Source organism: Chlorocebus sabaeus, chromosome 16, assembly GCF_047675955.1.
Source record: "Chlorocebus sabaeus isolate Y175 chromosome 16, mChlSab1.0.hap1, whole genome shotgun sequence".
Taxonomy (NCBI): Eukaryota; Metazoa; Chordata; class Mammalia; order Primates; family Cercopithecidae; genus Chlorocebus; species Chlorocebus sabaeus.
This window is the reverse complement of record NC_132919.1, coordinates 42,047,632-42,070,928: the sequence shown is the minus strand read 5'-3', so window position 1 is coordinate 42,070,928 and position 23,297 is coordinate 42,047,632. Positions and strand designations below refer to the sequence as shown.

General features: G+C 38.7%; 1 protein-coding gene across 1 annotated transcript in view; it reads left to right on the top strand.

Moving 5' to 3' along the window:
• The first annotated feature begins 605 nt into the window (after positions 1-605).
• The window catches only part of ANKFN1 (ankyrin repeat and fibronectin type III domain containing 1), a 162,011-nt gene continuing 139,319 nt past the window's right edge, over positions 606-23,297 (top strand). Inside the window, exons 1-3 of the mRNA XM_008011401.3 lie at positions 606-807; positions 3,735-3,945; positions 22,854-23,048. Coding sequence (XP_008009592.3) covers positions 622-807; positions 3,735-3,945; positions 22,854-23,048 — 592 coding nt within the window. The 5' untranslated portion in view covers positions 606-621. The remainder of the gene's footprint in view (positions 808-3,734; positions 3,946-22,853; positions 23,049-23,297) is intronic.

Sequence of the window (23,297 nt, the reverse complement as noted above, 5' to 3'; positions counted from 1 at the left end):
TGAGCAGGGATGGGCCTATGGGTACAAATTCCCCAGCTTCTGAGTACTGGGATAGTTCACCAAACCTCAGATGGACAGAGGACAGATGCAAGTTAACTGCTACCTCAAGAGATTGGGGCTATGCAGAAGTTAACTTGTGTCTGTCCATCTGAGACAGAGCCACACTTTCTTATATACCCAACAGAAGCCAGCATCTAGGGGGATGTAAGTAGAAAACTCCCAGTTGTATATACCCAAGAGGAATTGAACAGATCCCCTAGGTTACAGAGAGACACTTCCTCACTTGGAATAGAGAAGTAAAGACTTGAGTCGAGGTTCAATCATATATATGTTTGTATGTAAATGAATATGTTTATATAGTAAATGGAGGTTGTCATTTCATTCCTGCCACCAATTAGCTCTGTGGCCATGAATAAGCTGCTTCCTTCCCCTGGGTTTCAGCTTTCTCATTTAAAACATTAAAAAGTGGGGTCTGATCATCTCTAAGGTCCCAGCAGCTGTAATATTGTATTTGGATTCCAGATACTGACTGGAGATGATAAAATTATATGTCAACTTATAATTTGTGGTGTAAAAGATATAACATCAGACTTTCCTCTTCTTAGGAATTGTTGTGTGAAAATGACCCAACAAATGCAAAATTTACATCTCTGTCAGTCAAAAAAGCATAGTGCTCCCTCATCTCCCAACGCAGCCAAACGCCTGTACAGGAACCTCTCTGAGAAACTGAAGGGGAGCCACTCTTCCTTCGATGAGGCCTATTTTAGGACAAGAACTGATCGGCTGAGTCTCAGGAAGACCTCAGTGGTAACGAAACCATTTTTATTTTTGTGTCAGTTTGATTTATTCAGTTATGTTTGGGTTTAAGTATATTCTAAGATGATTCACATTTATTTCAGAAGTTGATGCTTGCAATTTTATAAATGCTGGAATAGTCAGGTAAGGCAGTAACTGCATGTATTAATGTTTTTAGACAAAGCCTGAGTGATTGCGAGCTGTTTCCCTTTCCTTTTGTTTCTTTTTCTTCTCCTTTAATTTTTATTTCACGACTACACCAAAAAATAAATAAACCCCAAAAACTAGCAGCTTGACAAATATGAAGTTTCAGGTTAAATGGGCTTTCTGAGAGTTCCAGTGTTCATTCAAATAATAATATTATTAGTGATTTCTTATGTATACCACACATTCTTTCCAAAGGCATTCAAAATAGAATCCAAAGAATGTGCATGTTTTATATGATAGACAAAGAAAGAGAGAGAAGAGGAAGGAAGGAAAGTAAAGGAAAAATGTAAAAAAAAGAAAAAAACACACAAAACACACACACACACACACACACACACACAAAACTAGGAAAAGAAAATATTGGATATAAGAATAAAAATAGATATATCAAAAAATCTAGGCAAATATAGTACCTGTACCTGAAATTTATCATTACATTAATCTCTGAGTTTCCAGAAAGTCAAAGTAGAAAAAGAAACGCAATTGGTTATAGCATCCCATCTGTTGATGGCTAAAAATGTCTCAGTCCATCAGGAGAAATGAATATTCACCTGCTGCTCAGTCCTCTGGACCTTGTAGATGTCATAGTGAGTTATGTAATAGAGAATGGCATAAATAGTGGAACTGATGATGTTACAGACATTCACATATAATAGTTTCTTAGAATGGCCCTCAGTAAAAGCTGAGAGCATAATATTAACATGCTCAGCAAGGGGATTTTTGCAGGGAGTAATGGCACCATTTGTTTGCTCTTAAAACAGAAATGAGTCCTAGCCTTTCCAGATAGAAGCATGCCAAAGTTTGCCAACAAAAGCTTGGAGGAGGAAATGACTTAAGAGTGAGAGTAAATATGGCACATGAGAAATTAGGAATACTAAGAGCCAAAAACAAATACATGACTGTGGATGGGGTAGCACTTTAACTTTGAACTCATTTGTTTTCTAATATGTTTTCTAATTTCAAACTCATCTTTTTGGAGGACTTGGCTGTGGTTAAATTGGGGCCTAAGCATCAGAGGCTCTTCAGTTTAGCAGATTGTGGATAAAACACTTTACCATTCAGCAGATTGTCTTGCAGCAAAGAAAACTGCATACCAAAATAGCTTTATTCCCTGGGTCCCCATTGTCAAAACAAGCATTTGCATAATAGCTTTGTATTTTCCTCAAATTTCAATTTTGTGTTATGTACTCAGCTAAAGCTGACCTGCAGCCTTTGATAGGGAAAATTGATTTTTAATGAGACTAAAAATAAAACCTGACCACCTGAACATTTGGTCACTGGAGATCTTCCACATGTTAATCAGGTGATCCCTATGCACGTCAAAACCAGTGGTATTTCGACTCCTTTAAAGACCAAGCAATTCTTGGTGAAGATACCAGATAGATGTGTAAATAATACGTGTGTTGGTCTTCTCCCACATGCTAAGAAATATGTACCTAAAAGAATTCCGGAGTTCTTCTCTTTTGTTTACTATTAATCCTTTGAAAGAATTTTCCAAAGGAACCATATTTTCTTAAGTGATTTTTTTCTGTAAGTGAACTGTATTCTATAAATATTCAGCTCTAGTCCCATGAGGCCCAAAACCAATTTGCCATCCAGTCACTGAAACCCTCCCTAATACTAACACTAACACTAACACTTGGACCCCTCATCTCAGGGCTCAGAAACTATCAGCCTGCAGGCAGCGTGGAGCTAGTAGATATTTGGAAATACGGAAGTAACATGTAACATGTATATTTTAGGAAGATTATTCTTGTATCAGTATAGAGCGAGAACTGGGGGAGCCCAAGAGTAGCAGCAGGCAGGTCATTGCCATGGTCCAGACACGAGATGACAATGTAGAGGCTGGGATGGGGAGGGAGGGAGTGAGTTTGAGGAAAAACAGAGCAAGTGTACTGTCAATTACAAGCTAGCCATAACGGCTACCTTAACATTATCTATGCCAGCATTTCTCAAACTGTGCTCTGTAGAACACCATTCCAGGAATAGTCAAAGCAAATACAATAAAATACATGTTAAAAGTATTAAAGACCCTGAGGAAGCCTACAGGGAAATAATGGGGTACACTTGGTTTAATTTAATGTTTATCAAATTGATTTGACCACATGCTATTTTCTTCATAGAGCATCTCTTAATTATTTTTTTTTCCATGAGATGGAGTCTCCCTCTGTTGCCCAGACTGGAGTTCAGTGGCACAATCTCAGCTGACTGCAATCTCTGCCTCCTGGGTTCAAGTGATTCTCCTGCCTCAGCCTCTGGAGTAGCTGGGATTACAGGCACCCAACACCACATTCGGCTAATTTTTGTATTTTTAGTAGAGATGGGGTTTTGCTATGTTGGCTAGGCAGGTTTCAAGCTCCTCGCCTCAAGTGATCTGCCCACCTCGGCCTCCCAGAGTTCTGGGATTACAGGCGTGAGCCACCACGCCCAGCCAAATGAACTATTGGAGTACTTTTCAGAAGACTGGTTTGGGGAAAGCTGAGGTTTGCTCTTATCTACAGCCTAGCCAGGCTATCCTGTATTCTCTCAGTGCATCTATTCAATGTCCATTAGAAATGATGGAGGGGAAGTCCAACAGAGTGTTTACTTTGGAGACCTTGAGATAAATTGTAGTTATACCACTTAAAAGTGGACATGCAGTCCCTGAAACAGTCTCTAAACTTCAAAAGAGCTAAGCTACAAAGACACACTGGTTTAAGAAATTGTGTTAATCTACCTTTGCTCCTCTCTAGAATTTCCAGGGCAATGAAGCCATGTTTGAGGCAGTCGAACAGCAGGACATGGATGCTGTGCAGATCCTCCTGTGTCAGTATACACCAGAAGAACTCGACCTTAACACACCTAACAGCGAGGGCTTGACACCCCTGGATATTGCCATCATGACCAACAATGTGCCCATTGCGAGGATTCTTCTGAGGACAGGGGCCCAAGAAAGTCCACACTGTAAGTAACCTGAGAATAAACACATGTACTGGTAAAGACAGATCCCAGCCTTATGCCACCAAAATAGCCGTTGCTGACTTTCAGAGCAGGAATGATTGACTAAGCATAGACTCTGATAGCCCTTGGATGTTTTCATGGACTTTTCATGCAAATAGTGACAGCACTTATTGGTCTAAGCATCAAGTTCCTTTCTAAATAGAATGTGCTGAGTGGTATTGAAAAGGAACCCCCAAAGAACTTCTAAGAATTTTATCACGAGCTTTAAATTATGTGAGATACTCCAAGTAAGGATACAGAATAGGAGATATACATAGAAGAATGAGCATTTGCATGTTTCTGTTTTGTATCCACAGTCAATGCGGTGGCTTCATTCATTCATTCATTCAATAAACACTGAGTGTGGGACACTGTTCTAGGTGCTAGGAATGTAACAGCAAACAAGACAAAAATCCTTATTCTCACAGAAATTACATGCTTGTTGGGAAGACTTCCAATGAGCAAGTAAATAGATAAAATACAAACTCAAATAGTGATGAATGCTATGAAAAAAACATAAAATGGATGAGTGGCTAGAGATTGATAGGGAAGGGACTATTTTAAACCCATCGCCCTGAAATGGGTTGGTACCCATTGACCAATCTCTCACAATCCCGACCCCTCAGTTGTCGGTAATCACTGTAATTTCTGCTTCTATGATATCAACTTTTAAAAAAATTCCACATATAAGTGAGATCATGGCATGTTTATCTTTCTTTGCTTGGCTTATACAGCATGTTCTTTATCTATTCATCTGTTGATAGACACTTAAGTTGATTCCACATCTTAGCTATTGTGAATAGTGCCATAATAAACATGGGGATGCATATATCTCTTCAACATACTGATTTCATTTCCTTTGGATATATACCCAGTAGTGGGATTGCTGCATTGCATGGTAGTTCTATTTTTAATTTTGACAATTAGGTAGGAGGAATGTCTGCTGTTTACTGCACAGCAGGGTGATGTTGGAATGGTTAACAGTTAGGTATTGTATATTACAAAGTAGCTAGAAGAGAGGGTTTTGAATGTTCTCACCACAAAGAAATGATAAATGCGTGAGGTGATGGATACACTAAATACCCTAATTTAATGATTATACAACATAAATGTATATGAAAACATCAAGTTGTACCCCATAAATATGGGCAGTTACAATATGTCAATTAAAAAATGAATACATAAATAGGGTTGGGCAAGAAAAGCCTCTCCGATGTGGTAATATTTGAGTTGAATTCTAGATGATGTGAAGGAATGAGCTATGAGAAGACGTGGGGGTCAGAGTCTCCGCAGAGTGAATGGCAAATAGAAAGATGCTGAGGAAGGCAGGAATAAGACTGACATATGGGAAGAACAAAAAAAGTCAATGGGGCCAAAGCAAAGTAGCAAGAGGGAGAATGATGATTGAGGGAGTAGTCACAGGGACCACATTATGCAGGACCCTGAGGCCGTGGTCAGTGTTCAACTTGAATTGTGGAGAGTACGATGGGAAGGCAGTGGAGCAATTTAGGAAGATAAATGACATATTCTGATTTACATTAGAAGATCACTAGAGTGCTCTATGGAAAAGAGACAGTGGCGAGGCAATTGTGAAATTGAGAAGACCAGTTACAAGGTCATTTTAGTGGTCCAGGAGACAGACTGGATGCTTGGACTAACAACACAGTGATGTTGAGTAGTTATCAGAATTCTGGAGATACATATATATATGTGTGTGTGTGTGTGTGTGTGTGTGTGTATATATATATATATATTTTTTTTTTTTTTTGAGACAGAGTCTCATTCTGTCGCCAGGCTGGATTGCAGTGGCGCAATCTCAGCTCACTGCAAGCTCCGCCTCCCGGGTTCACACCATTCTCCTGCCTCAGCCTCCCCTGCCACCACACCCGGCTAATTTTTTGTATTTTTAGTAGAGACGAGGTTTCACCGTGTTAGCCAGGATGGTCTTGATCTCCTGACCTCATGATCCACTCGCCTTGGCCTCCCAAAGTGTTGGGATTACAGACGTGAGCCACTGCACCCGGCCCTGGATATATTTTTAACAGCTTTATTGAGATACAACTCACATACCATAAAATTTACCCATTTAAAGTATGTAATTCAATGGTTTTTAGTATATGCACAGAGTTTTGCAGCCATCACCACTGTCAATTTTAGAACTTCATTGCCCTGAAAAGAAACATCATACCATTTAACTATTATTGCTCCCCAACCTCCCCAACTCTTCTCAGTTCTTGACAACCATGAACCTAACTTCTGTTTCTATAGATTTACCGGTTCTAGACATTTCATGTCACAGAATTATATAATATATGGTCTTTTGTGACTGGCTTCTTTCTGGATGTGTTTTGAAGTAGCACTGATAGTACTTAGGGAAGAAAGCTGCACTGGGGCCAATGGCAGACCCCACCCAGGAGTGGATGGGATAATATCATGCAGCACTCACCCTGTGTCGGCACTTTTCTGAGCACTTTCCATGTATTGACTCCTTTAATCCTCACAGCAACATTATGAAGTAGGCGCTCACATTCCCTTTAGTGAAAACTCTCTGACCCATTGACCACAATGGCTGTGAGCCACTGTTTTTATGTTTCCGAAAAGAAAAAAGTAAACTCATCAAACTGTTAGTTTCACTAATACTGATTCACTTACTTCCAAGTGGTGAGACCCAGAAGGCTGAAAGAGAAGCAGCAAATATATAATTAGAGGTCACATCTCTGCTCCTAAATTTCGTAAATCTCCACTACCCAAAGACTAGGTACAGAAGCAGATCCTTGTATCAGAAAATTTCTTATTTTAAAAATGCTGAGCTCACCACATCCATATCAGAGACAGTGAAGATATGGGTTCAGTAGGACTTCAGCTCTTCGAAAGAGCTCTATAGTCAAAGTGCTGCCCCTTTTTAGTGGAACTGTAGGATTTGGAAGGATGATAAATGAGGATGGAAGAAATTGAAATGGCATCTTTGCTGCCTTCTGATTTATTCTGCAACAACGTCTGTCCCAAAGATCCAGGGAGGGAAGGGTGGAGAGACAATCAGAGGGTCTGAACGTGGAGAACGCAGACTGAGCCCCATTCTACAGGAACAAGGAGACCATTCATCCAGATGTTGCCATGGCCATCCTGCACTGGGCTGGATGAAACATTAGTCCTACTTACTTACCTGCGACACTACAAAGAACTCTGCTTTTTCTGTGAAAACAGTAAGACTCCCTACCTCCCAAAGCCCCCTGTGCATAATTAAACCTCTATAAAAGAACTCAAGTCCTAAATATCTAGTTAAACCAAAAGCAAATTTGTTCAAGAGATCCCTGGTTTTCCTCCTCCTTCTCTCTGGGATGATAACCATGTTACCATCACAAAGTTGTAAAGGACAAATGATGGGAGATAAACCCAGGTTTCAATCTCCAGGAAACATGACACCTAAGTCACCTTGGCTACCTAAGAAGGCAAAGAGATACTACCACATGTAGACTCACATGTGTAAAAATGGCAATGCAATATTGGTTGTGTACCTATGAAGTCTCCACATGCAACATCTCTGGTTTTCACACCAACCCTGCAGGATAAGGTTATTGACTCCATTTTAAAGATAAGAACTTGTGATTCTGAGAAGTTAACTGACTGTCCCAAGGTCACACATCCAGCAAATGAATAGGGATGCCAAGGACTCAAGTCCAAATCTGTAGGATGCCAACACCTGGAATCTTTCTGCACAAACTCACTGCCTTTCCACATAACCAATGTGGAGGGCTGTGGCCTCTAGGCCCCTGCACCTCTCCCTTTCTACTGTTTGCTAAAGTCATATGATGTATTTCTTTGTTCTATTCTGTGCACTAAAGTGTCAGTCCTGTTGGGCAGAGGCAGGATAGAAAAACATAGTGTTTTCAGGCATTTTTAATTCACTTTATATATCAAGTACAAAAGAAGCAGAAATGCTTCTGTACATGAGTTTGAGCAAGCCCAGGAGAAAAACCAGTCTGCCAACCAGAACCAGTTGAACAAACACCTGCCGTAAACTGTTCCCCAGAAGCCAAAGAGGCAGGATATATAAGAAAGGAAAAGTAACAATGAGGTCTGAAGCTCTTAGAGTGTTTTACACCTACAAAAATGCTTTTGTCTACATCATCTCCCTTGATCCTCACAACTGGCTTGTGAGGTAGAAGTTGTTTTCTTCATCTTTATCAATAAAGAAATTGGAATTTTAAAGGTCAAGTAGTTATCCCAACACAACAAAGTTAATAGGTGGTAGAGTCAGGATTTAAACCCAGATCTGTATGAACTGCCTTGGTGTTTGTGAGAAAGCTTTGGCATGCTCACTGTTACACGTTAGATGCTCAATTCCTCCCTGCTTTGGCTCTCCATCTGCTCCTCTTCTAATGACAGTTACATATTTCAAAGCAGAGTGCAGAGTCCAGGGTTTCTAACAAGGTTAATTTTCTTTCTTCTCTTTCTCTGTGTATTCCCTTCTGAAAACTAGCCCAGTATTCTTTTCACTATGCCAACTAAGTATCCTCACACAATTCAGAACATCCTCAGTGGTTTTTTCCATTTCTTAACAGGAATCACAGTGACACAGAGGGTTTAGGAACTTAACTCCTAAACCATTGGTCAGGCCTGTCTTCTATCTTTAACCCCTTGATGCCAGAGCCACATGGATGTGTTCTTTGTATGCATAGCTTGAAACTCAACCACGTGTGTTTCCTTACTCATAGAAAAATCCCAGAAGCGATCATCTAAACTTGCACACTGCTCTGAAGTTAAATATATGCAGAACCCCAGCCTACTCATTAGATGAATCCACTATCTTTGTTCAGTGACTTTTTTCTGTTCCTCCTATCTTCATGCAAACAGCACAAAATAATATACTTTCCTTGCAGAAAAACAATCAGCCATTATTGAAGTACAGTCCCAAGTACTTTCTTGCAGACTGATGTGCTGAGCTTAGGAAAACAGCCACCGAATCTGAAAGGACTGCAACTAGGAAAGCCAATGTATAGCGGAACCACAGGACACCCATTGGTATGCCATGGACTGTTTCATACACTTAGGATCCCAGTCGCTATGACTCATGCTCAATTGAACAACTGCTATCAAAGAAAGACTTGTTGTCTTTGTATACAAAAGCCCCCAGTCATATACCCCTCCCTTTTTTTGACTAACTCTTATTCTGCCCCCACCCTCAAACCAATAGCCTCTGGGAGGAATTTGCTGAATCATCGATGGGAGTCTTGCCTTTCTGATATGGCCATTAAGGCCCTGTAGATAGTAATCATAAAGAAACTAGCTCTTGCCTATCGCGTACAAATTTGGTCACTCACAGAGATTTTATTTCATTCTTTGACTCTAGTACCTAGTACATAGTAGATGCTCAGAAAATTACAGTTGAATTTTTTTTTTTTTTTTTTTTTTTTTTTTTTTTTTTTTTTGAGAGGAGTCTCACTCTGTCACCCAGGCTAGGGTGCAGTGGCGCAATCTCGGCTCACTGCAAGCTCTGCCCCCCAGGTTCACGCCATTCTCCTGCCTCAGCCTCCCCAGTAGCTGGGACTACAGGTGCCCGCCACCACGCCCGACTAATTTTTTTGTATTTCTAGTAGCGATGGGGTTTCACCATGTTGGCCAGGATGGTCTCGATCTCCTGACCTCGTGATCCACCCGCCTCGGCCTCCCAAAGTGCTGGGATTACAGGCATGAGCCACCGTGCCTGGCCTACAGTTGAAATTTTAGCCTTTGTGACAGCCCTGTCTTATGCTACTGGGAGTCACAGATGTCAAGTCTTAGTGTGCACGTATACATTCATTATGTGTATCCTAGACAGACACAGACACACACACACACACCTGCATATACACAGAATGTATGGAAAAAAACCTTCAAGTATTCCAGTAACTTAAACTTTGGGGGTATCTTTTGTTGTTAATATTGTTGTTATTGTTTTCCAGACAGTGTTACAGAATTTGGTTGTAGATGTAGCCCTAGTTGTTTTTATTTTTACGCTATTTAATGATACGGACCAGTAAGAATGGTGGAATACCTCTTAGTTTCAGTCTTTTTGCCCTTTCCCTTAGCTACATTCTCCTTCTCTCTAGTCCCTCTCCCCTCCCTCTGAATTTCTTGGTGAATGCCTCCCTCTCACTTTCTCTCAAATGCTGCCTGTGGAACTAGAAAGTGTCACTCAGAATTTGTTGTGTCCAGTTACTTCATAAAATGCAACTGCAGAATTGCTGTCATTTGAGTATGGTGCAGACACCAATGTTACAATTTTGGCAGTCTCGTCAGGATGCACCACTCATTTCTGCAGTAGTAAGGGGTTCGTGTTTGTGCTGGGACTGGTCAGGCCATGTCTTAAGAGGTGTGACTATAAACTAATGAGGCTGGTTTTATGTAAACAAACACACTAGAAAGTCTACAATCCAAGCGAATGTTATCCTTCCACATGGTCCTCCTGGGAGACCCCACACTTGCCCCAACAGTGCTGCCATTGCTCTGAACACTTTGGAATTGTCCTCGGAGTCAGTTTATGAGAAAATCTGACTCGTTGCTGAGAGTCACACCTGATTTTTGTTCCAAAACAGCATTGCCTAGCGTCATCACCCTCTATGTTCGCCAGACTGGGCTTCAAATTATTTAGAGAGATTTCCTGAAATCAAATCCACCCTCAAAGGACAAAGATTTGCAGCCAATAAGAATATGTAAAGAACAAGCCTTAGACAGGTCTCTAGAATGAGCCCTCAATATTTTTTTCTGCTTCACTAAAATAGGGGTATAGATCTTCACCCTAACTTACAAACCTGTTCCTCAAAACTCATCTTATACTGCGCACTCCTCACCCACACCATCCTCCATTCTGTTCCTGTAACCTGCCAGGCTATCTTACCATAGGGCCTTCGTACTGGCTATTCCACCTATTTGGAATGCTTGAATGCTTTTAATCTTGTTCATTACATGGCCAAATCCTTCTTAACATTCACATTTCAGCTTAAATGTGACATCTTCAAGAGAGGCTTTCTCTGGCCACCAAGTCCAAAGTCTAAAATGACATTTTCTCATCACATCACTGTCGTCATTTTGTGCATAGCACTTATGATTTTTCTCAATGTTTTTATTTGCTTATTTACATCTCTTCTGCAATAGAACATAAATTCCAAAGGACAGCACCTCTCTCATTTATTACTGAATCCCCAGCAAACAGTAGACACTCAACTGAATTTAATTGAATCAATCCCAAGCCTATTTCTTTGGAGGGGGGTGAATATATTATCCCTTAGGAAGAGAATGATTTTACTTAATGTTGGGCTCATTGATCTTTTTTATGTTTTCAAATAATTATTTAAACACCAGGTGGCCAAAGCCTAAGTTCCTGTTACTTGTTCTTTGAGTTGATAGTTGCATTTTTCTGGTTTTTTGCTTTAAAATATTTAATTGACAAGATTGTATATATTCAAGGTATACAATGTGATGAGTTGATATACATATGTGGTATAAAGATTATCATAATCAAATTACTTCACAGATCCATCACCACCCATGCTGTGCATTAGATCCCCAGATCTTGTTCATCTTCTAATTAGAAATTTGTACCCTTTGATCAATATCTCCCTATTTTCCCTACCCCAGCCCATGGCAACCACTGTTCTCCTCTCTGTTACTATGTGTTTGACTTTTTAAAATTCCAGATTTAAGTGAGATCATCCATTATGTCTTTCTGTGTCTGTCTTTTTTTACTTAGAATAATGTCCTCCAGGTTCATCCATGTTGTTTTATAGTCATCTTTTTTTTCTTTTTAAAAAATTTTTAAATATACATGCAACATAGAATATCTTCTCCTTGTCAGAAATGGAAAGATTATAGATAAAGTTAAAAAGTATCTTTGATAGCCCACCCAACTCACCCCCACATGCACACACAATCTAGGTTCCCATCCCTCAAAACCCCAAATATATTCATTGTTATCAGTTTAGAGTGTATGCAGACTTTTCCCCATGATTTTTAACATAAACACAACAACAATAGAATTGTTTGGGGTGCAGCTTTTAAGTTAAACCCTTAGAAAAGGCTAAAAATTAAATTTCTGAGGTCAGAACGTTCTGGCTTCAAATCCCACAACTGACCTTTTATAGCTGTGGGAAAATTCCTTACCCTCTCTGTGGCGTCATTTCTTCATTTGTAAAATGGATATAATAATTGTACCTAACTTGTATTATTATATATTGCTGTGTAATCATTACCCCCAAACAGCAACTAAAAATAATAGTAAATGTTTGTCTCATGTGAGTCTGAGATCTGGGAATGGCTTTAGCTGGATGGTTATGGCTCAGTCATCATCTCATGGGACCCCATGAGATTGCTGTCATTTTAAGGCTTGACTGAGCTAGAGGACCCACTTCCGAGCTTACTCATAGTGGCTACTGGCATGAGCCCCGCATTTCTTGCTATATGGGTCTCTCCATATGGCTACTCTATGACATGGGAGTTGGCTTCCCCCAGAGAAAATGATCTAAGAAAGAGAAAAAGAGAGACCAGCCAAGGTGGAAGCAACAGTGACGTTTATAACCTAACCTCAGAAGTGACATAGTGTCATTTCTGCAGAATTCTGCTGATCTCACAGAACAGCACTGGTACAGTGTGGGTGAGAACTATACAAGGGTGTGAATACAAGCAGACATAGGTCACTGCAGGCCCTCCTGGAGGCTGGCTACCTTATTACCCATATAAGATTGTTGAGAATTAAGTGGAATAATAGCATTAAAACATTTATCGCATTACCTGGCCAATTGTAAATGATTTCTAAAAATTGTTAGCCAACCTAACTTTCAAAAACAAAATAAAATGACCCAAGAGTTCCTGGTAAAGAATTTAAATATGTTACCCATTAGTTATATAGTTTGTATTCCAAAACACTTCCCAATAGAAGTACTTTTTAAAATTTGTATAATTTTATGTTCTAAAACTACACTGTCCAACACAGAATCCACTAGCCACATATGACTATCAAACATTTGAAATATATCTCTTCCATTGACCAATGGAACAGAATAGAGAGCCCAGAAATGAAACCATGAATGGACGGTAAATTGATTTTCAATAAAGGTACCAAAAACATACAATGGAAAGAGAATAGTCTCTTCAATATATGGTGTTGGGAAAACTGGATATCCATATGCAGAAGAATGAAATTGGACCCTTATCTCATACCATATACAAAAACCAACTCAAAATGGAGTAAAGACATAAATATAAAGCCACAAACTGTAAAACTACTAGAAGAAAGTATACAGGAGAAACTACATGACATTAGTCCAGGCAATGATTTTTTGCGTATGATCCCAAAAGCACAGATAGTAAAAGCAAAAGTAGGCAAATGGGATTAAAACAAACTAAGAAACTTTTTCACAGCAAAGGAAACAACAGTGTTAAGAGGCAACCTGTGTATTGGGAGAAAATATTTGCAACCTGTACATCCAGTAAGGGATTAATGTCCAAAAAATGTAAGGAACTCAATTCAACAGGAAGAAAATAAATAAACCAATTTAAACATAGGTGGCCAGGTGCAGTGGCTCACGCCTGTAATCCCAGCACTTTGGGAGGCCAAAGCGGGCAGATCATGAGGTCAGGAGACTGAGACCATCCTGGCCAACATGATGAAACTCTGTCTCTACTAAAAATACAAAAATTAGCTGGGCATGGTGGCGGGCGGCTGTAATCCCAGCTACTCAGGAGGCTGAGGCAGGAGAATTGCTTGAACATGAGAGGCAGAGGTTGCAGTGGGCCAAGATTGTACCACAGCACTCTAGCCTCGCGACAGAGTGAGACTCCAACTCAAAAATAAAAATAAAAGTAAAAATAAGCAAGGAACCTGAATAGGGTTTCTTAAAAGAAGACATACAAATGACCAACAGATTTATGGAAAAAAGTGATCAGTACCTCTAATCTTCAGGAAGATGCAAATTAAGATCACAATGAGAAATGAGATATCATCTAACACCTGTTAGACTGGCTATTATCAAAAAGATGAAAGATAAGTGTTGGTGAGGATATGGAGAAAAGGAAACGCTTGTACGCTGTTAGTGGGGATGTAAAGTAGCACAGCCATTATGAAAACTGAGTGGAGGTTCCTCAAAAACCTAAACATAGAATTACCATATGACCTAGTCATCCTACTTCTGGGTATTTACCCAAAAGATTTGAAATCAGTTTGTCAAAGAGATGTCTGCACTTCCATGTTCACTGCAGCACTATTCACAATAGCTAAGTTATGAAATCAGCCTAAGTATCCATTAACAGGCGAGTGGATTTTTAAAATGTTATATATTATATATATATACACATAACTGAATACTATTCAACCTTTAAAAAGGAAGGAAATGTCATTTGTGACAAAATCGATGGAATTGGACAACATGGTGCTAAGTGAAATAAGCCATACACAGAAAGACAAATATCTCATGTTCTCATTTATTTAGAGTCTCGTGGACTCTAAAACGATTGAACTCATAGAAGCAGAAAGTGGAACGGTGGTTACAGAGTCAGGGGGTTGGGGACAATGGGGAGATGATAGTCAAAGTGTACAAAATCTCAGTTAGACAGGAGAAATAATTGGCTTTATTAAATTTATTGCACTATGTCATGAATATAGTAAATAACAGTGTGTTGTACATTTCAAAATTGGTAAAAGAGTAAATTCCAAATGTTCTCACCACACACAAAAAAAATGATATATATTTGAGGTGATGAATATGTCTGGTTAGCTTGATTTAACTATTCCACATTGTATTCACAAATCGTAACATTACTTTGTATCCCATAAATACATAAGATATTATTATCAATTTATAATAAAATAAAATTTAAAAAAGAAATGTGTCTAGTGCAAATGAATAAGTGTTCTAAATATAAAATTACATTGATTTCGAAGTCTTAGTACCAAAAATAACATAAAATATAAAATTAATAAATTTTATATTGATTACATGTTGAAATGGTAGCATTTTGGATATATCGAGTTAAGTAAAATATATTATTAAAATTAATTTCACCTATTTCTTTTTGCTTTTTTATGTCATGACTAGCAAATTTTAAATGATGCAGCTCACACTATACATCTATGGACAGCACTGAAAATATTGGCAGAAGACATGGTTATCTTGTTTCATTACTTGAACCTCCAGTGATGTCATGGGGCAATCTCCTTTGAATTTCCCAAATAATCCACTCAAGTGTCGTGCATGTTGTGCTTTTAGAGAAGATGTCCATTTTCCCCTTTGAGTTTGATGAGTACCAAAAATTCCTTTCTGTGTCATTTGGTCTGGCTTCTTAAGATATCACCAGTTACAATCTAAGTTATATAAGGACTTTGTGAGTCAACATTCTGCTGGAAAGTTGCAGAGAACACTTCAGATCCCCATGTCTGGGTGTAATAAGTTGTAGGAGAAGAAAGTTTCACAGTAATTAAAATGAAACATTTAATCTCCAGATCTCTAAAAACCTTTTTGGAACCACATCTCAATGTCCCTGGGAAAATCTGAAAATGTAATAACAACTTGAGACCTCAGTGAAGCCAAAATAAGTCTTGCGTCCTGAATCTTAAGACGGGTAAATTGGAACCAAGTTTTGTGTTTCTCTGGTATAAGAGTTTTCAAATTAAAAATATTTAATTTTTAGCATTCCCCTACATTACTTTGTTTGTCATTCCTACCTTAAAACAAGTCAGTGGTGAAGTTGTTAGAAGGTTGTCACTTATAATCAGCAAAAATAAATTTTATTAACTGCCCAGAGTATATTCATTACAATGCAAGGTTCAAATCTAAGTGACCTTGTTTTCTGCCTTGAAATAACAGAGTTGAAATTGCTATCACTTACTAGTATATATGTCTGAATAGTAGCTAGGATGGAAAAATTTTATTTGAGGCAAGAGGGGTTTTTGATGGAAGAACATAGAGTTATTTTATAAAACAAGTATTTTGATTTATTTTGTGTGCTTTTAAAAAATATAAGATCAATGGATGCAATAATAATAAGCAAACCTCCGCTAAGAGAGTCTTCTATGTAAAGATTATCATTAGTTTTTTACAAGTTATAAGACAAGTGCTATTATAATGCCAGTTTTGCAAATGAGAAACCTGGGCTCAATATAGCAGAGTAACTGGTAAGGATCACCCATAAGGGCAGCGCTTGATCTATAGGACCCCAAAGCCCTTTTACCACGTTGCTTGCAGTTTGGAAGTACAATCACATGTGCATAATATTTCAGTCAACGCTAAGCTATGTATATGGAGGTGGTCCCATAAAATTATAAGGGAGCTAAAAAATTCCTATTGCCTAATGATGTTGTAGCTGTCATAACATCACAGTGCAATGCATTATTCACATGTTCATTGTGATGCTGGTTTAAACAAACCTACTGTGCTGCCAGTCATATAAAAGTATGGCACATACAATTATGTACAGGACACACTACTTGATAATGACACTAAACTACTATGTTACTGTTTTATATATTTACTATACTTATCCTTATTTTAGAGTGCACTCCTTCCACTTATTAAAAAAATGATTAACTGTAAACCAGCCTCAGGTTCTTCAGGAGGTACTCTAGAAGAAGACATTGTTACCATAAAAGATGACAGCTCCATGCGTGTTACTGCCTCTTAAGAACTTCCAGTGGGATAAGATGTGGAAGTGGAAAACCGTGATATTGAAAATGTTGACCCTAGGCATAGGTGTAGGCTAGTGTGTGTGTTTGAGTCTTAATTTTTAACAAAAATGGTTTAAAATTGTTTCTTTAATTTTTAAAAAGCTTATAGGATAAGGATATAAAGAAAATATTTCTGTATAGTGGTACTGTTTGTGTTTTAAGCTGTTATTACAAAAGACTCAAAAAGTTTTTAAAAGTTTATAAAGCAAAAGACAGTATGCTAATTTATTATTGAAGAAAGAATTTTTTCTACATTTAGTGTAGCTTCATTGTATAGTGTTTATAAAGTCTACAATAGTGTCAGTGATGTCCTGTGTCCTCACATTCACTCACCACCCACTCACTGACTCACCCAGCGCAACCTCCAGTCCTGTAAGCACCGTTCAGGGTAAATGCCCTATATAACTCTACCATGTTTTATCCTTTATGCCATAGTTTTAGTATTTTTAGTGTACTTTTTTCTATATTGTAATAGATTTAGATAAACAAATACTACTGTCTTACAGCTGCCTACGATAGTCAGTACAGCAACATGCTGTACAGGTATGTGGCTTAGGAGCAAGCACTAGGCTATATCATATAGACTGGATGTGTGGTAGGCTGCACCTGCCAGGTTTGTGTAAGTACACTGTGTAATGTTTGCACAACAATGAAATTGCCTGACGATGCATTTCTCAGAACATACCCCAGTCAGTAAGTGACACATGACTGTGATAGGAAAGCAAATTTCAGTTCAGGATAAGGAAACGTTCCAATTCGGAGTTGTATGAAAATGGACAAGGTCATCTCAGTAAACAGTGAGTTCTCCTCGTGCAGGAAATTATACAGGACCAAGGGTACTAAAGGGGAGGTATCTGAGGTTGGTTGGAAGGTTTCCTTCTAACTCTGAGATGAAATGATTGTCTTACTGCCTCATTTTGTCATCATTAAAAAAGAGGAACATACCAATAATAATGGAAAAGCTGTCACTAAATCGAAAAATGGCACATCATTAGTAATGGATAAATATGTCCGTCTTTTTCAAGCAAACCAAATAAATAGTTCCCTGAAATCCTTAAAAATTAAAATTAGTTTACAGTTTACACTCGTTGTATTTTCAAGCTTTAAGCAATTATCAACCGGGCCCAAATTTAGCAATTGCAGGCAAGGGCAAAATTAAGAAACTGTAAGTGGCAATCCATAGGTTAGATTCTAATGGTGAAGAAAATCCCTTCAGTCCCTGATCATTATTTATCTCGGGATTTAAACAGTAACTCTAATTGTATTCTTTGAACACAAAGTTCCCGCGCCACCCCCCACCCCATCCCGTAGTTAATTAGCTGGGTAGGTCTTATAACAAATATCCACTCAGAAGCCCTGGGAGGTAGAAATGCTGTTGATAATTAAACACCACAATAGCACAGAGCCTGTTTCAGGAGCCACCGACTGGTCTTGCCCCTGCCGACTGCTTACCACACAGTCACAGACCCTCCATTGTGCTGGCATGGCTGCTCAGAGGGACAGCTGCTTGGCTGGAGAAGGGACCACTTGCAATGAGAGAAAAGACCAAACCTTGCAAAGAGATCAGGAGTATGGCCTCCAGGGAAAAGTGTCCTGTGGGTGGAAGTGAAAGGGGAATGAATCCAAGAAAAAGAGAAGTGGATGGGCAGGAATGATAAAAACAGACATAGCCTTTCTATTTTCTAAATCAAACCAACCAGTCAAACTGAGTTCACCAATTTCATACCAAATAGATAACAATCAAGAAATTGCAATATATCAATAATAGGTTGATTTGTATTCTATTTGGTTTAGAGAAAATCCACCGAGTTCTTTAAGGTTTAGATGAAGATCTTGAATAAGTCATCCCATCTCCCTGGGTCTCAATTTCTTCATCTTTAAAATAAGGAAGTTGAAAATGTCCCCATTCTGCCATCAAATCCAGAGGGTAGTAGTTACACTTCTGTAACACCAGATGTTAGTGACAATGAACCTGATCATTATAGATATTCTGACACCACTGACTCTGATACACAAGTTACAAAAGTCTGATTTTTTTTTTTTTTATCAAGAGGGATAAAACACCATGAAAACAAACTTGAATAGACTGAAAATTTACCTTTTTTTTTTTTTTAATGCCAATAGGACATCATGTCAGATTACCAGTTGTAGGAACAATTCTCTTTTCCTGACCAATCTTGTTTTACCCCATGCATCCCCAGGGTTATGATACTTGTCGTCCAGTTGAAAACAGGTTGTGTAGCTGTGTCATGTATATACCTTTTTGTGTCAAAAAGACATTTAAAATTCAATTATGATTAGTAAAAATGGCACTTTTCCATTTTATTCCAGTTTTATAAAAAGTAGAGACAGACTGATATGTATACTTAGGAATTTTTTCCTTTTGTGTTCTGTCGCCAACAAAAGTGGCTAAAGAGCTTTGTGATATACTGGTTCACATCCTACCCCTTTGCACTTGTGGCAACAGATGAGTTTGCAGTTAGCTAACAGAAGTTTCCAAAGGGTTTTGCTACATTCTAATGCATGTATTCGGGTTAGGGGAATGGAGGGAATGCTCAGAAAGGAAATACATTTTATGCTGGACTCTGGACCATACACCATCTCCAGCTATTTACACACACCTTTCTTTAACATGCTACAGTTATTAATCTGGACATTGGAGGAATTGGCCACTGTTGGAGGAATTGGCACAAACACTGCTTGTTGTTTGTGCATTTTTTTAAAAGCATATTGGTGCTAGAAAAGGAAGCTAAAGGAAGTGAATCTGTATTGGGGTACAGGAATGAACCTTCTGCAACATCTTAAGATCCACAAATGAAAGGAGATAAAAATAATGTCATAGGTAAGAAACACAGCAACAATGACTTAACCATGTAAATGTGGAGGCTATCAACAAAGAATAGGCTTGAAACATTCTAAAAAATTGATAACGATTTATTAAATATGATTTCTCAATTGTAAAAGAAAAGAAAAGAAAATGCCCCCATTCCAGGGTGGCAAAAATAGAAATGGGATTCCCAGAACAATTTTCAAGCTTCCAAAAAGCCTAACTATCACACCATTACTCAAGATAAACTACACAGTCTAATATAATTATCATATTTACTTGCTTCTGCTTAAAATTTATTAACCCAGTTTGTTAGGTTGATTATCTCATTCTGAACAGATGCTGCTTCTATTGATGGTTATATAGGTCGTTAATAATAGGGAGAAACATGATCACTTTATAAGTCAGCTGGTTTGGTAGACAAAAAAAAAAAATCTTTCAAAAGAGGGTGTTTTATTAGGCTATTAAAAAAATCCACTGGAAAAAATAAATAAAGGTTTTCTTGCTGAAATGGTTGGAAACCAGTGGCTCAGTCAGTCCTTCTCTGACTTGTGCATGCAATTACCTTTAACAACAGATGCAAATGATAGTCTCAAGGGCACCTGTGCACTTAACCTGGAAAAAAGGGATAGAGTTTTACAAAGTTTCCCTTTTTTCAAAATCTTCGATTTTTGAAAACACTTTCCATTCTTCTCCATAATAGACCTATTTAATTTCTAAATAATATGCTTAATCAAAATCTGCACGTAAAATTAGATGCTCCAAGAAGACACATTCGTTCCTATTGTGTTTTTAGAGATGATCATTTCTCCCCCTACTTCACCCACCATCACCACCATATTACGTTAGAGTTTAGATATCCCAGTTTGAGGTGCACTGGGATCTAAATAATCTTGCAGGGCTCACCCAGCTATAAAATTCTGTCTTTAAGTTTCTGAAGAGGCAAAATGCATTATCTTGAAGAGGTGGGATTCCTTTACCATTATAACGCAAATTGCATCTAAAGCCTAGAAGGAAACGCAGAAACAAAATGTGTGGCTCTAGGGAAAGCAGAAAAATTGTCAGAAGGAGCCAAGCATAGCTCAAGAGAAGCTGTCCATCTGAAATGCCACCTGGAATTCACACCAGTAATAACTGTTGTGGATATAAAAATTAATAGGGGGGATTTCATAGTATTAGAAAAATTTATTTTTATAAATCATGTGTCTATCACCCAAGTGTTGACGCATGCATGCAATTCAAACATCAGGCATACAATAAAAAGCTCACTGGATAACTTAACAAGGACAATTCCCCCATTTTCTCTATAATTTGGAGTGGAAGAAGGAGGGGGGAGTGGGTAGAGAGTGCAGTTACTGGGTCAATTAATCAACCTGAAAACTGTGACACAAACTCTGACGCCTAACCTATGTCTAAAAATACACAAATGTATACGAATTTGTTTTAAACTGTCAATGCCTATATTTAGGACCTTCCCAGCAAGGCTATAATGAGACTGTGTTTGAGGGCTTCAGTCATAGCAGACTCTACCATTAATCTGAAGTTAGTTAAATTAACAGCATTTAGTACTGACTTGTCAATCTCACTGCTCCAGGAAATTGCACCTTGAGGCTACTAATATTGCCAATTTTTCCACTGGAGTGTGCGCCCGCGTGTGTGTGTGTATTTTTTTTCTCCAGAACCTCTGCGTTCATACCCCATCATTGCTTCCCTACGTCCACAGCACTTATATTATCATTTATTCTGGCCTCCTTTAGCCTTCCCCAGGGATTCTGCATAGTGTAGCTGCTCAGTGAAAGAGTTTTTTAGCTTTATATTTATTTGTTTATTTTTCTGTCATGGCTCATGACTGAGGCTTTTAAAAAAAAGTGTGACAGTATTTAGAGTACATGATTGACTGCTACAGCAACATTCATTAACCATGACAAATCTGCAGCGAAACACAGTCCTGAGTGTTCTAAACAGCAACTTGAAAAAGAAAGAAGAAAGAAAGAAAAAGAAAAAAGACTCAACTCATTTTTCATTGACCTCATCTGTAAATAAATTTAGACTGATGGTGCACAGAGGCAATAATAAATTAGTATTCGTTTCCTGTAATTAATGCAAACATGCCTATGAACACAGGGAATATGAATATATAACCACCTAATTTCCATTTCAAAATACACCTAACAAATTTTCGCTTGAGTTATCTTCACAATATATTCCCCCTTAATTAGAAGAACGAAATAGTTATATTTCTTTCCCACCCACCAGAGAGAAATATTGTTTTGGTCACAGGGAGTGTCAAACACATTTCAGCAACAGATCTGCAAGACTTTATTCTGGTTTACTTGGTTACTTGGTTATCCCCTACCATATTCCCATACTGAGGCCATCTTTTGTCACTTAACCAGAAGGGGCTCTGAAGTGACCAAGTGACCATCATGGCAGGCCCTCATGTGCATAACAGCCATGAGGAGATCATAAGAGGCAGCCTCACTGCTCACCACAAGAAAGGGAAACGTTCCTTGCCATTCATTGACATGAACACAAGGGCAAGATGGCTAAACAATCCGATGTAAACCAAAGAAGACTATCACATATTGGGTAAAATAGAAATAGCATGCTCTCCAACCTCTCTCAGCAAGAGGGGCTTTATAGAACTTATCCTTTTGAGCGTTGGTATCTCTGGAAATCATTCCTACCATTATACCACAATCAAAGATCAATTTCTGATCACATTCAAGTCAGCCAGTCATCAGAACTCACTAGCTCAACTGTGGCAGTAGTGGAACTCTTTGTAAGCAATAAATACGTTGATTAACAATAATAAAACTATGCCTCTAAGATACACATACAAAAATGTCTATAAGCTGGGAAGAATGTGTTAAAGGCAGAAAATCTGAATCAGGTTCTACCAAAAAGAAAACAGAACTTCATCAGAATGCAACTTGCCTCATGGATGACTTTTCCTAGGGTCTTCCTGGCCGTACGGAGTTTTGCCCCTTCGTGTTTGTCCTTCCGGAGGTCATGGCAACAAATGTGTACTCTCTGGATGAGAAGTGGTCCTTTTGGGTACTTGATGGTGGAATTCTAATTAGCTGAGTTAAGCAGCTAATTGAAGTACGTGTTATACGAGGGCCAGAGAACAATGGGAATATATTAATGTGATGAATTTACCACTTAATCTGATCGCAAGTGTCACTAATTAGACCTTATCATAGTAAGGTACTTGATAACAAACACAGATCCCACTTTTCCCAGGCATTTTTTTTTTTTCCCTCAAATCATAGTAGACTGGGATATATCCTTCCAATGAAGCAGCATTTCCCCAGAAAGAAAGAAGTAATCCCATTTCTTTCCCTTTAGTTGTCAGCCTGGAAAGCCGAGCAATGCACCTCAACACACTGGTCCAGGAAGCCCAGGAGCGGGTGAGTGAACTGTCTGCCCAGGTGGAGAATGAAGGATTCACTCTGGACAACACAGAGAAAGAGAAACAGCTGAAAGCTTGGGAGTGGAGGTATCGGCTCTACAGACGCATGAAAACAGGCTTTGAGCATGCCAGTGAGTATAAGCAGAAAACGTCTACGTTTCACTAGACTGAGCTTCAGTTTGAGACAGCCAGGCCTTCTTTTAATGATTTTTTTTTTTTTTTCAGCTCTACAGGGTCATGGATGGCCGTTGTCAGCCTGTGTGGAGCAAGGGCTCTGAGAGGCTGTCAATGGGTCTTTTGTCTTGCTTGAGTTTCTGGCTCCTGATGGGTGCTCTGACCACAGCCATGAGGCTTCATGCCTCTGGCCTCTCTCCACCATG